The following is an 18,237-nucleotide window of genomic DNA, read 5'->3' on the forward strand; positions in this document are numbered from 1 at the left end:
TATTTGTTGCATCCCCCTTGGTGGGGGTGATCTGAGAAAAAAACTCTACACTGGACAATTTCATTTTTAAAAGGAAAAGGAAAAAATTGGTATTTTAAAACAAAAAAAATGGGTATTTTAAAACGACAAGGGGAAAACGGGTATTGTCATTGTTGCTATGAAAATTAGGGCAAGGCAAGATGCTCAGAGTTGCTTCCAACTCTGAGATGTGCATTCAATAAGTTTAATAATAAAATTATAAGACAAAGAGTTGAAGGACCTAGGACCTATGTCTAGGCGGGTGTCGGCATCCTGCATCTCCAGAGCCACATGCAGCTTTTTCATCCCTCTGCTGTGACTCCCTGTTGGGTGATCCCACCACTGGCTAGCCCCACCCCTCGCCCTCCCCTCCCAGAAGGTAAAGGCAACAATGGAGGATGGAGAGTCGATCCATATTCCAGAATGGGAGCGAAGGCACAAATTTCCTCCGCCTTCTGCGTTGCCGTCCCGCACTGAAGCAAACCAAACGGGCCAGGGTCCACCTGGAATGGCTTTCGCGGAGCTCATTTGCCTGTACCTTCTGGGTTTCTGCTGCCTTCTGCAGGGCTTTTTTTCACAGCTTCCCACACCCCTGGCAGGGTGTCTACCCATTCTTGTGGCCCACCCGGGGTAGGAGCCTTTTGGGGATATCCCATCCATTCACCACCCAGAAGGGGGTAAATCCTATGGACTGTAAATGGCAGAGGATCCTCCCAGTGAGACTGTTGGTAAGTGACATAGCACCTAAGGCAGTGATGGCAAACCTTTTTCGGCACGCGTGACAAAAGGGGAGCGCAAGGGGGGGGGGTCGTGTGTGGGCATGCCACACCCATAATGCTATGCGCATGACACCAGCACGCACACACGACCAGCGCTCCCTCCCATTTTTGGTGTGCTTTTTTCGCCCTCCCCAAGCTCCAGAGGCTTTCTAGGAGCCTGGGCAGGATGAAAACAGCCTCCCCCACCTCCGGAGGCCCTCTGGAGGCTTCAGGGAAACTCCCAAAGCCTCTGGAGTGGCTCCGGGGGGGGGAGGCTGTTTTCGCCCTCCCCAGGCTCCTAGAAAGCCTCTGGAGCTTGGGGAAGGTGAAAAACAAATCTACTGGGCCCATTGGAAGTTGGAAAACGGGCTGTTTCTAGCCTCCAGAGGGCCTCTGGGGGTTGGGGGAGGCCGTTTTTGCCCTCCTCAGGCTCCAGGAAAGCCATGCACGCATGCGTGGGGCAGCAGGGGGCACGGCATGGGGGGGTCATTAAATTATGGGGGCGTGTGCATGTGTACTTTTGGCACCCAAGGCGAAAAAGGTTCGCCATCAGTGCCCTATACCAGTGGTGGGCAACCTTTTTTTTCAACTGAGCCAAATCTCGCCAAAACCACGATTGAAATTTATTTGGAGAGCCGCATTTTTAAAACCGAAAATACATAGGATGGTACACTGTTTTTAGTTTCAATAAGTTTTTATTGAAAATATTCCGCATGCAAGTATCCACATAGGTCGGGAGGATACAAATAACACAACTAATAAAACAAAAACTTTAGAACGATATTATTTATCGATAACGTTAAATTCCGTAAAATTTGCCTTACAATGTAGAGAAAAGTACATCCTGACAATGACTGACAAAGTCACAACCACTAATATGAACATTGGCCTTGCATTTCCTTGGATAGTTTGAGTAAGTCAGGTTTGTATGTTGTTGCTTTTAATTTCATCTCCCTCTCCCACTTTCTTTCTTTTTTTCTTTTTCTTTCTCTCTCTCTCTCTCTGGCTCTTTGTCTCTCTCTCCCTCCCTCCCTCTCTGTCTCCCTCTGTCATTTTCTCTGGGTGTCTATCTGTCTGTCTCTCTCTCTGTATCTCTCTCTCTCTCCTCCTTCCCCCATCTCTGTCACTCTGTGTGTGTGTGTGTGTGTGTGTGTGTGTCTCACTCTCTCTCTCTCTCTCTCTCTGTGTCTGTCTCTGTCTCTCCCTCTGTCTCTCTCCCCTCCCTTCCTCTCTCTCTGTCACTCTGTGTATGTGGGTGTGTCTGTCTCTCACTCATTCACTTACTCACTCACTCTGTGTGTCTCTCTCTCTCTGTCTGTCTATCTTTCTCTCCCTCCCTCCCCCCTCTGTGTGTGTGTGTGTGTGTGTGTCTGTCTGTCTGTCAGTCTCTCTCTGATTCCCTCCCTCACTCTCTCTCTCTGTTCCTCTCTCTGTCTGTCTGTCTCATTCACACACACACACACACACACACACACACACACTGTGGTCACCTTGTTGAGTGTTCCAATGACATTTGAAATGTGATTGGAACACTCAACAAGGTGACCACAGTGTGTGTGTGTGTGAGTGAGACAGACAGACAGAGAGAGGAACAGAGAGAGGGAATCAGAGAGGGAATCAGAGAGAGACTGACAGAGACGAATCAGAGAGGTACTTTTAACTACCTGGCAGCGGCGTTTTGGCTTGGGGGGCTCCTCAGAACTTCCCAAAACTTCGGAGGGAAGTTTACAGTCCTCCCTCGTAACGCTTCGGAGGTAAGCTTCTTCAAAAGCCCGGGCGAGTGACAAGAAGTCTCCCACGCTGTAATTTTCCGAGCTGTGCGCGCGCGCCTGTTTTCCACGGCGTGGAGCAGCGGCGAGATTCTGGGCGGCGAGCGATGATTCCGGGGGCCATCCGGGAAGATGAGGAACGCAAGGGGGGACCCTGCCCCCCCACTGATGCCCCCCGGAATCATTGCTCGCCGCCCAGAATCTCGCCGCTGCTCCATGCTGTGGAAAACAGACGCGCGCGTACAGCTCGGCAAATTACAGCTTGGGAGACTTGTCTCGCCGGGGTTTTGCAGAAGCTTCCCTCCGAAGCCCGAGAGGAGGGAGGGAAGCGGGCACCCGGCACACAGAAGAGCCGCATTAAAATGTTTAAAGAGCCGCATTTGGCTCGCGAGCCGCGGCTTGCCGACCACTGCCCTATACCATTTCAGACTAACCTCTCCTTAATTAGTTTCCATCCATTTTTTCTTGTCCTACCCTCTCCTGCTTTGGAAAATAAGTTGACTCCTCTATATTTTTGTGGTAGCCACTCAAATATTGAAATACAGTTATAATGCCATCCCTAGTCCAACCCCCTGCCTAGACAGGAAACCCTATACCATTTCAGACAGATGGCTATCCAACATCTTCTTAAAGATTTCCAGTTTTGGGGCATTCACAACTTCTGGAGGCAAGCAGTTCCACTGATTAATTGTTCTCACTGTCAGGAAATTTCTCCTCAGTTCTAAGTTGCTTCTCTCCTTGATTAGTTTCCACCCATTGCTTCTTGTTCTACCCTCAGGTGCCTTGGAGAATAGTTTGACTCCCTCTTCTTTGTGGCAACCCCTGAGATATTGGAACACTGCTATCATGTCTCCCCTAGTCCTTCTTTCTCTTAAGCTAAACATACCCAGTTCCTGCAACCGTTCTTCACATGTTTTAGTCTCCAGTCCCCTAATCATTTTTGTTGCACTCTTTCTAGAGTCTCCACATCTTTTTTACATCGTGGCGACCAGAACTGAATGCAGTATTCCAAGTGTGGCCTTACCAAGGCATTATAAAGTGGTATTAACACTTCACGTGATCTTGATTCTATCCCTCTATTTATGCAGCCTAGAACTGTGTTGGCTTTTTTGGCTGCTGCTGCACACGGCTGGCTCATATTTAAATGGTTGTCCACTAGAACTCCAAGATCCCTTTCACAGTTACTACTACTGAGCAAGGTATCATCTATACTGTACCTGTGCATTCCATTTTTGTTGCCTAAATGTAGAACCTTACTCTTTTCACCATTGAATTTCATTTTATTAGATAGTGCCCAATGTTCAAGTTTGTCAAGATCCTTCTGTATCTTAAGCCTATCTTCTGGAGTGTTGGCTATTCCGGCCAGCTTGGTGTCATCTGCAAATTTGATGAGTTCCCCATTTATTCCCTCATCCAAATCATTGCACATATTGTCAACATTCCAAAAAGCACCCAAAATTAAATCCAAAATTTATTCCAGATTTCTCCATGCAAGAGCTCAGATCCGATAGCTGAAATGGCAACTCTCACCATCCAAACCTTACTAAATCTACATTAAAAATGGCAGTATAGGGTGTCACTGTAAAAATGTTAGCCTGGTTATTAGTCACTCATATGCTTTGATGGGATATTCTTCCCTTTTGTTTTTTGTTTTTAAATGTATTTTGGAAAAAAAAATCTTTTACCATATATTGACAATCTCCCCCTTTCTTAGCACCCTTTTTCTAGAGCCTGCTGCATATTTTTCTCTCTATGACATAATGGAGACTTCAGTGCAAGCAAATTTACAGAAGTACATGGCATTTAGCATTTAATAGGTATACAGTGTCCTCCCACCATGCAGTCCTGGTCAGTAGAAATGAAGCAGGCTCGCTCGGCCTGCTGATGGTGCTGCCAGGTCCAAAATCCTTCGTGCCAGAGTCATAAAGTTTTGGGATACAGAGAGGTTTTGATCTCCACTGAGAGTCACCCCTAAGAAGGCTGATTTTGTAATTCTGTAAAAACATCACGAACTTTTAGGGCTGAGCACAAAGCTAATCTTGGTAAGCCACGTAGCATCACATTTCACTATTTCACTTGGCTCAGTTGTAAAGGTCAGTTGCTAGAAGTCAAAAATGACTTGATAGCATTTAATCAGTGAAAACAGCTTGTAAACGGCCTTAGGTTGAGAAGGGAGAAGCGGGTTTTTCTGCCTGCTATCAGGAGATGGCAGTCAGATAGTTGGCATCAGTGACTAGAACCCTCAATGTAGTAGCGCCACTGTGGTTGAGCTTAAAGGAGTTAAAACCATCAAGTATAGTATTGCTAGAACAGGTGGGAGGAGAAGCACAGAGCAACTTTCTCTTCCGGATCGCTCATGGGAGGAAGATGGTGTGCAGAGTGGATTCTGTGCTCTTCCCATGGTCGAAGCAGCAGCTGGAAGGTGAGTTGAGGGCAGGTGGGAGGAGAGTCCTGGAAGCAGAGAAGCAACTGGGCTGAAGCATCTCAGCTGCTGCTGCTGCATGTTCCTTCCCTCCCCAAATTTAAGCCCACTGGTGCTGCAGGCTGTGAAACTGGTGGCTGCAATTCTCCTCCTGGTGGGAAGATTGGAAAAGTCTTTTCCAAGTGAAGGTGGATTGTTTGGGAATGGCTTCCCTCCAGAGGTTGTGGGTGCTCCCATCACTGGAGGGTTTGTGACAGAGCTGGGAGGGACCTTGCAGGTCTTCTAGTCCAACCCCCTGCCTAGGCAGAAAACCCTATACCGTTTCAGACAAATAGCGATCCAACATCATCTTAAAGACTTCCAGTGTTGAGGCATTCACAACTTCTGGAGCCAAGCTGTTCCACTGATTAATTGTTCTAATTGTCAGGAAGTTTCTCATCAGTTCTAAGTTGCTTCTCTCCTTGATTAGTTTCCACCCATTGCTTCTTGTTCTACCCTCAGGTGCCTTGGAGAATAGTTTGACTCCCTCTTCTTTGTGGCAACCCCTGAGATACTGGAACATTGCTATCATGTCTCCCCTAGTCCTTCTTTCTATTAAACTAGACATACCCAGTTCCTGCAACCTTTCTTCATATGTTTTAGTCTCCAGTCCCCTAATCATCTTTGTTGCTCTTCTCTGCACTCTTTCTAGGGTCTCCACATCTTTTCTACATCGTGGTGACCAAAACTGAATGCAGTGTTCCAAGTGTGGCCTTACCAAGGCTTTATAAAGTGGTATTAACACTTCACGTGATCTTGATTCTATCCTTCTGTTGATGCAGCCTAGAACTGTGTTGGCTTTTTTGGCAGCTGCTGCACACTGCTGGCTCATATTTAAATGGTTGTCCATTGGGACTCCAAGATCCCTTTCACAGTTACTACTACTGAGCAAGGTATCATCTATACTGTACCTGTGCATTTCGTTTTTGTTGCCTAAATGTAGAACCTTACTCTTTTCACCATTGAATTTCATTTTATTAGATAGTGCCCAATGTTCAAGTTTGTCAAGATCCTTCTGTATCTTTAGCCTATCTTCTGGAGTGTTGACTATTCCTGCTAGCTTGGTGTCATCTGCAAATTTGATGAGTTCCCCATTTATTCCCTCATCCAAATCATTGATGAAGATGTTGAAGAGTACTGGGCCCAAAACAGAGCCTTGGGGTACTCCACTGCATACCTCCCTCCATATAGATGCAGTTCCATTGAGAACTACACATTCTTTTTAATATATTTTTATTATTTTTACATTTAAAACAATGTAATACCGTGGGGTCGGAGTGACCATACATTCACATTATGTACAGCTAGTTTCAACCATTAACCGTTAATCTACTTAATACATTGTCTGTCCTTCTGTCCAATCACAATATATACATTTGTTCCAGTCTTGTCATCTTATCTTATACCAATCATAAAATCTGTTCCATACTTCAAAATATTCTGATTCCCCTTTATTTTTAAGTTCCAGAGTGAGCCTGTCTGCTTCTGCACAGGCCAACACTTTTCTGATTATATCAAGCTCTGATGGTGTATTTTCTTTTTTCCAATACTGTGTATAGGTTATGCGCGCTGCAGTTAGTATATGTATAATTAAATAAAGTGTATCTTTCTTAAACCCCTCCTGTATTATGCCTAGGAGAAAAGTTTCTGGTTTAAACATAATTTGTTCTCCCACCATTTGTTCTAACCATGATTGAATCATTTTCCAATATTTTTTTGCCTCATTGCACGTCCACCACATATGATAGAAAGTGCCTGGTGTTTTTTTACACTTCCAACAATTTGGGGCCAGATTTTTGAACATTTTGGAAAGCCGTGCTGGGGGGAGATGCCATCTGTAGAACATCTTATAAAGATTTTCTTTATACGCCGTAGCCAATGTTAGTTTCTGATTAAGTATCCAAAGTTTTTCCCACTTAGCCAATTCCACATTGTAACCAAAATTTTTCGCCCAGGCGACCATGGTTTCTTTGACATGTCCCTCCTCTAGTTTATATTCCAACAAGAATCTATACAGCACTTTGATCAGTCTGTTTTCTGTCTGTATCAAAAGTTTATCTAATATTGTGTAGTCTTTGGCAATACCTTCGTTCTTCCTATCCTGTGCATACCTTGATTGTATCTGTAAATAAGACCACCATTCTACTTGTACTCCTTGTGATGTCAGTTCTGATCTGACAAAATTAGTGGACCAGAGGAATGCCGTTGATATAGTTTACTTGGACTTCAGTAAGGCTTTTGATAAGGTAGACCATAACCTACTACTAGATAAAGTAGAAGAATGTGGGTTAGACAGCATCACCACCAGATGGATTGGTAACTGGCTGACCAACCGCACTCAACGTGTAGTTCTCAATGGAACTGCATCTACATGGAGGGAAGTATGCAGTGGAGTACCCCAAGGCTCTGTTTTAGGCCCAGTACTCTTCAACATCTTCATCAATGATTTGGATGAGGGAATAAATGGGGAACTCATCAAATTTGCAGATGATACCAAGCTGGCAGGAATAGCCAACAGTCCAGAAGATAGGCTTAAGATACAGAAGGATCTTGACAAACTTGAACATTGGGCACTATCTAATAAAATGAAATTCAATGGTGAAAAGAGTAAGGTTCTACATTTAGGCAACAAAAACGGAATGCACAGGTACAGTATAGGTGATACCTTACTCAGTAGTAGTAACTGTGAAAGGGATCTTGGAGTCCTAGTGGACAACCATTTAAATATGAGCCAGCAGTGTGCAGCAGCTGCCAAAAAAGCCAACGCAGTCCTAGGCTGCATCAACAGAGGGATAGAATCAAGATCACGTGAAGTGTTAATACCACTTTATAATGCCTTGGTAAGGCCACACTTGGAATACTGCATTCAGTTCTGGTCGCCACGATGTAAAAAAGATGTGGAGACTCTAGAAAGAGTGCAGAGAAGAGCAACAAAGATGATTAGGGGACTGGAGACTAAAACATATGAAGAACGGTTGCAGGAACTGGGTATGTTTAGCTTAAGAGAAAGAAGGACTAGGGGAGACATGATAGCATTATTCCAATATCTCAGAGGTTGCCACAAAGAAGAGGGAGTCAAACTATTCTCCAAAGCACCTGAGGGTAGAACAAGAAGCAATGGGTGGAAACTAATCAAGGAGAGAAGCAACTTAGAACTGAGGAGAAATTTCCTGACAGTGAGAACAATTAATCAGTGGAACAGCTTGCCTCCAGAAGTTGTGAATGCCCCAACACTGGAAGTCTTTAAGAAGATGTTGGATAGCTATTTGTCTGAAACGGTATAGGGTTTCCTGCCTAGGCAGGGGGTTGGACTAGAAGACCTCCAAGGTCCCTTCCAACTCTACTATTGTATTGTATTGTATTGTATTGGTTTTGATCTCCCCCTGCCTGTTCAATAACTCTTTATATCTGACTATATTTTCCATGTTGATTAAATTTGGGTGTATGTATGCTTCCATCGTAGATAGCCAAATAGGTATTTTGGTATAGTGGTCATGTTTTATTTTGTTCCATATTAGTAACAGAGATTGTCTGATGTAATGTCTACTAAAATATTTGTTGAGAACTACACATTGAGAACTACACATTGAGTGCGGTTGGTCAGCCAGTTACGAATCCATCTGGTGGTGATGCTGTCCAACCCACATTCTTCTACTTTATCTAGTAGTAGGTTATGGTCTACCTTATCAAATGCCTTACTGAAGTCCAAGTAAACTATATTGACGGCATTCCTCTGGTCCACTAATTTTGTCACTTTGTCAAAGAATGCAATAAGATTACTCTGGCATGATCTGTTTTTGACAAACTTATGTTGGCTTTTGGCTATTACTTTGTTTGCTTCTAGGTGTTCGCTAATTCGTTTCCAGAATCTTTCCTGGTATTGAGGTCAGGCTGATAGGTCTGCAGATTCCTGGATCTGTTTTTTTCCCTTTTTTGAAGATGGGAACCACATCAGCTCTTTTGCAGTCCTCTGGTAGTTCCCCGGTGCTCCAGGATCTCTGAAAGATATAGTTCAGTGGTTCTGAGATCTCGTCTGCCAGTTCCTTCAGAACCCTGGGGTGTAATCCATCCGGTCCTGGTGATTTGAACTCGTCTAGGGTAGACAGGTGCTCACTTACCATTTTCTTCCCTATTTCAACTTGTGTTCCTAATCTGATTTTTGTGGTGCTGTTTTTGATAGGTTGGACTGTTTTATCCCTTTGGGTAAAGACAGATGCAAAACATGAGTTAAATAGTTCTGCTTTCTCCCTGTTGCTTGTCACCTTCTTGCCACTTTCTCCCAGCAATGGACCAATTGTTTCCTTAACTCATGTTGGAAGAGGCTTTTTTTTGTTATTTTTTACTTTTGTGGCAAGCCTTTCTTCATTGTGAGCCTTAGCTTTCCTCACTTCATCTTTACATGCTCAGGCTATTTGCTGATATTCTGCCTTAGTTATGTCCCCCCCCTTTCCACTTTTTGTACTTATCTTTTTTGTCTTTCAATTTGTCAGAGAGTCCTTTATGCAGCCATGCTGGTTTCTTTTGGGAGCTGTTATTTTTCTTCTTCATTGATATTGTGCTAGACTGGGCTTTTGTAACCTCATTTTTCAAAATTTCCCAAGCTGACGACGCCCTGATCAAGCAGGAGACCCAATATCATTTCAGACAAATGGCTGTCCTGTCTGATTAAAAGCCACCAGTGATGGAGCTCCCACAACTTCTGAAGGCAAACCCTTCCATTGGTTAATTGTTCGCACTGTTAATAAATTTCTCCTTAGTTCTAGGCTGCTTCTCTCCTATATTAGTTTCCATCCATTGCTTCTTTTCTTACCTTCTGGTGCTTTGGAAAATAAATTGACCCTCTCTTCTTTGTGGCAATCCCTCAAGTATTGGAACACTGCTATTATGTCACCCCTAGTCCTTCCTTTCACTAGACTAGACATATCCAATTCTTGCAAACCTTCTTTATATGGTGTATCCTCAAGCCACCCTAATCATCTTTGTTGATGTTCTCTGCACTCTTTCCAAAGTTTCAACATTTTTATATTGTGAGCAAAAATGGATGCAGTATTCCACATTTGGTCTTACCAAGGCATTATGAAGTGATACTAACACTTCTCATGGTCTTGATTCTACCTTTTCTGTTAATACAGCCTAAGATTGCATTGGCTTTTTTGGCAATTGCAGCACACTGTTGGCTCACATTTAAATGATTGTCCAGTAGGACTCCATGTTCCCTCTCATAGATACTGCCAGGTTCCAACTATTATGTACCTGTACATTTGTGTCATCTCAAATTTAATGAGTTCCCCTTCTATTCTGTTATCTAAATTGTTTATGAAGATATTGAAATCTACTGGGTGTAACACAAAACCTTGGGATACTCCATTGCTTACTTCTCTCCATATAGATGTAGATCCATTAAAAATACACACTGAGTGCAGCTTGTGAGCCAATTATGAATTTATCTGTGTGAATGGATGTGCTTATTATGTTTTTCTAACTTACCAAGAAGTAGGTTGTGGTTTACTTTTTCAACTGCCTTGCTGACATCCAAGTAGACCATGTTCACTGAATTTTGCTGGTCCACTAATTTAGTCACTTTGTGAAAGAATTAAATAAGATTTGTTTGGCATGGTCTGTTTTTGACAAACCCGTGTTGGCTTCTGGTTATAACTTTGCTTGCTCCTAAGAGTTCACAGATCTGTTGTTTGATTATCTTTTCCAGGGCCAGGAATTGATGTCAGGCTGATTGGTCTGTAGTTTCCCTCCCCCCCGCCCCCATTTTTTAAAGATGGGAACCACATTGTCTCTGTTCCTGTCCTCTGATAGTTACCTGATGCTCTAGATCTTTGAAAGATATGATTCAATGGATCTAAGATCACAGGTGCCAGCTCCTTCAGAACCTGGGCATGTACAGTAATTCATTTGGTCAGGTCCTGGGGATTTGAACTCATCTAGAGCAGACAGGTGTTCTCTTACCATTTTCTTACCCATTTTAATTGGTATTCCTAGTCTGTCACTTACCATTCTATTTTTGGTATGTTGTGCTATTTTTTTCTTTTTGCATGAAAACAGATGCAAAGAATGAATTACACAGCTTTGCTTTTGGACTACAGATTGGACTAAAAGACCTCCAAGAACCCTTCAAACTGTGTTATTTTATTATTGACTTGCTGTTTTCATGTCAACAATATCAGACTGAATCTGCACTGGTTTTTTTCTGAGAGTTTTGTTGTTTTACTTCTATGTTTGGCCAACAAGTATGGTATCTCCTATTAGTGCCACATTCATCTATTAATACGTGTCAACTGTGCTTAATTCAGCACTTATTAAAAAATAGCTATTGAGGACCTCTTGGGATCTTCATTTGTATACGTAGCCTTCACTTGCGACTTCTTCCCTGAGCATTCAAAGTTATGATAGCATTGTAAAAACAGGTGCATTTTCTACACATATACCTTTATAGGTGTATGGATTTGTACTTCACTCTCTATACATATATCTACAGTTGTATAATCTATCCCCAGCACTTCCAGAAATATTTGATTTCTTTCTTTGCACTGCTAAGAATTTGTGATTTACCCACCTCAACAAGAGAATTTCAAGATTGAAAAGTTATCTGAACATGGATCCTGATAATCTTCCATGTGTCAGATGAATCATAATTAATGTAAGAGGTTATTTTAACAACGTGGCATGTTTACTTTTTATTGTAATGTATACTTTTTCTTTTTTTCACATCTTCTACAACCATTTTATACCCAATTAAAGTAACATTTTTCTTTGAATCTTATAGACAAAGAGGATGGCAATAAGAGCACTCCGGACAACTGAGAATAACAAGCAACATTGAAAAGGAAAGCAAATGCATCCAGAAATCAAAATATTTTCTATTTCCTTCAAAAAACTACACAATTCTCCTTCCCCGGCAGCTGATAGACAAAAGAGAGAAAAATCAAAAGAGATTCTGAGCTGGAAAAAGTAGGTTATGTAGAAGGATAAGGATACATTATATGAAAATCAAGGAAGATTATTTTTCATTCGGAAAAAGAGGGATATATCTGTAACTCAGTGGAAAGAGGAAAAGGTCAATTGGAAAGCCATGTAGAGCCGACAGTGATGCTTGCCTCGTTCTGGGAGGAAGGAAATGGCTTGAGTCAAAGGACCACTAAACAAGGAATCATCCATATTTTTCACTCAAGAACATCAGTAGTAGAAAAGCTCCATAGATGTGGCAGTTATGGAAAAAGTACAGATTGCAAATCATGGCTGATTATGCCCTAGAGGATCCACACTGGAGGAAAACCATACAAACACTCTGTGGCAAAAGCTTCCGTCAGAACAGCTCTCTTGTGGTTCATGGAAGAACCCACACAAGGGAGAAAGCCCTACAAGTGCTCCCAATGTAGAGAGCATGGCAACTTAGTAATATATTAGAGGACTCACACTAGGGAGAAACTGTATGATTATTGAGATTGTGGGAAAAGTTTCATTAGAAATTCCTACATCATGAGAAACCTGAAAACTCACACAGGAGAGAAACCCTTTGAATGCTCTCATTGTGGGAAAGGTTTCAATCACAATTCCAGCCTGGTGATACACCAGAACACTCGCACAGGAAAGAAACCCTATAAGTGTCCAGATTGTGGGGAAAGTTTCATTTAGAATTCCCACCTGGTGATACACCAGAGGATTCACAAGCAAGAAACCCGTTGAATGTTGTGATTGTGGGAAAAGTTTCTCTGAAGATTCTACCCTGATGAAACACCAGAGGACTCACACAGGTGATAAACCTTATCAGTGTCTTCATTGTGGAAAATGTTTCATTCGGAATTACAGCCTGGTGATACACAAGAGGACTCACACAGGAGACAAACCATTTGAATGTCCTTATTGTGGGAAAAGTTTCAGTCACAATTCTAGCCTGCTGATACACCAGAGGACTCACACAGGCGAGAAACCCTTTGAATGTCCTGACTGTGGGAAAAGTTTCAGTCACAATTCCAGCCTGGTGACACACCAGAGGACACATACTGGTGAGAAACCATATAAGTGCCCAGATTGTGAGAAAGGTTTCTGTGACAATTCCAGCCTGGTGAAACACCAGAGGACTCACACAGGCGAGAAACCATATCAGTGTCCTCATTGTGGGAAATGTTTCATTCGGAATTACAGCCTGGTGATACACCAGAGAATTCATACAGGCGACAAACCATATCAGTGTCCTGATTGTAGGAAAAGTTTCAGTCAGAAATCCAGCCTAGTGATACACCAGACAGCTCACACAAGGGAGAAACTCTTTGAATGTCCTGACTGTGGAAAATGTTTTAGTCTGATTTCCAGCCTGGTGATACACCAGCGGACTCACACAAGACAAAAAATCTTTGAATGTCCTGAGTGTGGGAAAAGATTTTTTCAGAATTCCAATCTTGTGATACACCTGAGGACTCACACAGGAGAGAAACCCTTTGAATGTCCTGTCTGTGGGAAAGGTTTCAGTCAAAATTCTAGCCTGGTGAAACATCAGAGGATTCATACAAGAGAGAAACCTTTTGAATGTCCTGATTGTGGAAAACATTTCAGTCAGGATTCCTGCTTGGTGATACATCAGAGGACTCACTCCATAGAGAAACCGTATGAATGTCGAGATTGTGGGGAAAGTTTTGTTAGAAATTCCCAGTTCTTGAGCCACTTGAAAAAACACACAGGAGATAAACCGTTTGAATGTCTGGATTGTGGGAAAAAATTCAATCACAATTCTAGCCTGGTGATACACCAGAGAATTCATACAGGTGAGAAACCATATCAGTGTCCAGATTGTGGGAAATGTTTCACTCAGAACTACAGCCTAGTGATACACCAGAGGACTCATACTGGTGAGAAGCCGTATCAGTGTCCAGATTGTGGGAAAGGTTTCAGTCAGAATTCCAACCTGGTTATACATCAGAGTACTCACAAAAATTGGAAACCCTTTGAATGCCCTGAATGTGGGAAATGTTTTAGTCTCAATTCCAACCTTGTGATACACCAGAGAATACACACAGGAGAGAAACCCTTTAAATGTCCTTATTGTGGGAAAAGTTTTTGTCAGAATTCCAACCTTGTGATACACCTGAGGACTCACACAGGAGAGAAACCCTTTGAATGTACTGTCTGTGGGAAAAGTTTTAATCAGAAATCCAGCCTGGTAAAACACCAGAAGACTCACACGGGGGAGAAACCCTTTGAATGTCCTGATGGTGAAAAAAGTTTCAGTCAGTATTCCAGCCTGGCGAAACACCAGAGTACCCATACAAATGGGATTCCCCCATTGAAAAATTAACTATTTTAATTCTGGCCTGATTGTTTTTACTCAAATATGTCTCAAGATTAAACTTGTAGGTAGAGAGAAAAGAAAAAATGGAAAAGCAGCTCAATTACCTGTTTCTGTTTATCAGCAGCAGTTTCTGGATGTTTCCTTTTGCAGAGATAGTGGAATTCTTCAAAAAGGCTTTTGGATGGTGTTTTTTGTATATCGATTAAAGAATTCTCACATCTGTTATTTCAACTTCTACCTTGATGTGTCCTCCAGCTTTTGAGCCTCACTAGCAAAGAAGTAGCCCTCAAGATAAAAGTCTGATAAGGCCTGCCAATTATGGTTGCAAGTTGCAATGGTTAGTAAGTGAAGTTACCTGGCTTAACTACACCCACCTCTCCCTGATGAAGCTGTTAAACAAACATGCAGGTCACTAAGTGCAACATTGGCTAACTTAGTGTTGAGGGCATAGCGCAGGCCCAGGCTTGCCTTCCAAAGGCCTCCCCTGCCTTAACCCTTGGCAACATCCCCCCCCCCCGGCCTTTCCCTCTCTCACAGGGTCCCCACAAGCTTTTTCTCACTTCCACTGGGCCCCTGGAGTCCTTAAGCGTGACTCATATCACCAGGACTCACATCCTCCTCCTCCTTATCTTTAAAGATCTTTGATTCTCATGTTAGGGAAGGAGGGCAGGTCACACATCCCTGGGCCACGTGAGTGTGTCCTGGAAACAGCAGTCACTTTCTATTCCCACTGCTTGGGATTCATCCCTGGGTCATGTGGAGGACTTGTGGAAGCGATTGCCATTTTGCCACACCTGCCTTGGGGCCAAAATGATGGCTGCTTCTGAGTTACTGTCATGCGGGGAGCACTGTTTTTCTACCCTAACTCTGTACAAACTGCCTTAAGGAATTTTGGGTGCATAAAAAATGACAGCTGCTTCTGGGAGATCTCCGAAAGATCGGGTATGCAATGGGTGACGGGTGTGCAGGGAGTTGGCCCAAGACCCAGTGAAAAAAATCCGTGTAAAATTTCACATGGAAAGGCTGTTCTGCCTTGCAAAATGAACCTGATGGAGAAGAACTGTGGGAATATTGAGCTGAGGAGAAAAGGGATTGTGACTTGGATCACAGGATCTCCAGGTTTCTTAGCAACTCCTGCTGCGATCTTGTTTTCTAGGAGGTCTCTGCTTGTTTCCCTTTGATGACCGCTAGGTGATAGCAGCATCAGGATGCTGGCACATTTGTTGTATTGGTGGTGGTTCTGTGAGAAAAGAAAAAACCTTGGAAAATCTTTCATTCTTAATAATGCATTATGTTAGCACTACCAATAGCTTTTGATAAGAAAGAAAATGGCTGATGTCACTGTTGCTATGAACATTAGAGTAAGGCAAGACACTTAGAATTACCTCAGACTGCAAGATGTACAGTGAATAAATTTAATAATAAATTTAATAACAAAATTGTAAGAGGAGCCCTTTTCTCATTTCTTGCTCAGTAGTAAGGTCTCCAAACATAGAGTGGATTTCTAACACAGTACAATTGTTAAGATACACTATATTGCCAAAAGTATTCGCTCACCTGCCTTTACTCGCATATGAACTTACTGTAAGTGACATCCCATTCCTAATCCATAGGGTTCAATATGACATCGGTCCACCCTTTGCAGCTATAACAGCTTCAACTCTTCTGGGAAGGCTGTCCACAAGGTTCAGAAGTGTGTTTATGGGAATTTTTGACCATTCTTCCAGAAGCTCATTTGTGAGGTCACACACTGATGTTTACGTGGCCTACCACTTCGTGGCTGAGTTGCTGTCGTTCCCAAACACTTCCACGTTCTTATAATACAGCTGACAGTTGACTGTGGAATATTTAGGAGTGAGGAAATTTCATGACTGGATTTGTTGCACAGGTGGCATCCCATCACAGTTTCATGCTGGAATTCACTGAGCTCCTGAGAGTGACCCATTCTTTCACAAATGTTTGTAAAAACAGTCTGCATGCCTAGATACTTGATTTTATACACCTGTGGCCATGGAAGTGATTGGAACACCTGATTCTGATTATTTGGACGGGTGAGCGAATACTTTTGGCAATATAGTGTACCTGTAATATCCGTGGTTCATTCCATGTCAAGTGGTCTGGGAGTCCCTGCTCGACCATCACAGATGGTCTCATGTCCCCAATGAATATTAGTAAAGTGTTACATTTGCTGATGCAATACTTGCAGAGATACAGTCATTTGTTTGACCCTATACCGCAGCCTTCTACAGTATGACTCTGAGGTTCCAGCAACTTTGAGACCTATCATCTTCAGCAATGTTTTTGTTGTGCGAAACAAACCTTGGCCGTCTTGTACAACTTTTTGTGCTCTATTAAACAAAATAATAAAAACATTCTCATGAGTGATCTCCATCTAGATAATTTGGAGCGAAGTTGGCCGAAAATATTGCAGTTCAAAAAAAGGTTAAAGTTTGGCTTTTTATATCTCTGGATGTTAACGTTTTTTGCATTGCACGCTTATTGGGTGTGCCCCCTTTGGCAATGGAGTTGCTGGTTCAAGTGCCTGAACTGGTAGTGACAATGTTACCATGGACCAATGCAATATAATAGTAGTAATGATGTCTATATAAAACAAACAAGACAAAAAATAATAGAATGCATGTGACGTTGCCATAGCAACATCCTCAACTTTGTCCCTATTTTTAGGGCTTTATATATCAGTGATGAAAAACCAACCTTACTTTTTTAGGGGGTTTGAAACATGCTCTTTCTAATGAGAATGATTTCAGAGAGTTTCCAGAAGGTCTTTTTTGTAAAAGTGGGCTGAAAATACCCTATTTTTGGCGGCTTTACAAAAAATGTCAACTTTATACTCAATTTGTGAACTATTAGAAAGCAGTAGGAGAATGAAATTTTCTATTCGAAATCCTTGTGTTGCTAAGTTATTACACACAAAATTTCACATTTATCATACCTTTCCTTCCAGAGATATAAAAAGCCAACCAGAGCTAGTAGTGGAATCAGGAAGAGGTGGAGGGGTAGCTTGGGCCAGTTTCGGAGTCTTTGGAAGGCTCTGATGAGGAAATAGAATCAGAGGCAGATGCAGAGCTGGGACCTTCTGTCCGTCCGCAGGTGGAGAGGCAGCTGTTTTCATGGCCTTAGCTGAGTGAGGAGGAAGAACGGATGGAGCCCATCCCAGATGCACAGAGGAGAGGAGAGCAACGGAAGGCAATAAGCCGGCTCTCAGGGAAAAGATGTACACACCAGCTAGCCCGCTCCCTGGCTGGGAAATAAATAGTAGGGGTTTGGGAGTGGCCTGTGGTCATAGACAACCATTCATTTTCCAGCATACATCAAGTCAGATTCCTTTGCCAGAACCAGATTTGTCAGGACTGATTGCTTTGTATTTGAGGTGCCAATTGAGTCTCCCTACTGGGGAAAAATAGGTTGTGAATTTGCCAATGTGAACAGGGACTGTTTCTGCTTGGCTTAATTATTGAATAACTTTTTCTCTTGAGTTCTCATGTGATTGTAGACTGTTCATGCCGTGTTTCAGAAGGGGAAAAGATTTCCAAATTCAACTATCTTTGGTATTGTCTAGCCAACATGAATAAAGATTGTTTGCGCCCTGTTTTAAAAAGGGGGTTGTTTTACTTGTGAGTAAGCAGTTTCTCATTGCTTGCATAAGGTGGGTCAGAACAATAACACCAGACAAAAATTTGGACCAAGCATTGGAAACGGCAGTCCTTCCTGCTGGAACCTCAGCCCAAAAGGCTGAGCTCATTGCCTTGACGAGAGCCTTAGAGCCGTGATGGCGAACCTATAGCACAAGTGCCACAGATGGAACACGGAACCACTGCTGAAGGCACACAAGGTGTTGCCCTGTCAGCTCCCGCATGCATGCATATGCTGGAAAGCTGATTTTCAGCCTTGTTTTTCGGCCATTTTTCGCCC

The 18,237-nt window shown here is 42.7% G+C and overlaps 1 protein-coding gene across 1 annotated transcript; it reads left to right on the forward strand.

Moving 5' to 3' along the window:
- Nucleotides 1-4,892: 4,892 nt before the first annotated feature.
- On the forward strand, nt 4,893-17,846 carry LOC309388710 (uncharacterized protein). Its single transcript, XM_081946285.1, has 2 exons — nt 4,893-4,967; nt 11,785-17,846. Exon 2 carries the CDS (start codon nt 12,748-12,750, stop codon nt 14,308-14,310), a length of 1,563 nt encoding a protein of 520 aa, XP_081802411.1. The 5' UTR covers nt 4,893-4,967; nt 11,785-12,747; the 3' UTR covers nt 14,311-17,846.
- Nucleotides 17,847-18,237: the final 391 nt, after the last annotated feature.

Source organism: Natrix helvetica (assembly GCF_964273705.1).
Source record: "Natrix helvetica genome assembly, chromosome: 1".
In the NCBI taxonomy this organism is placed as follows: Eukaryota; Metazoa; Chordata; class Lepidosauria; order Squamata; family Natricidae; genus Natrix; species Natrix helvetica.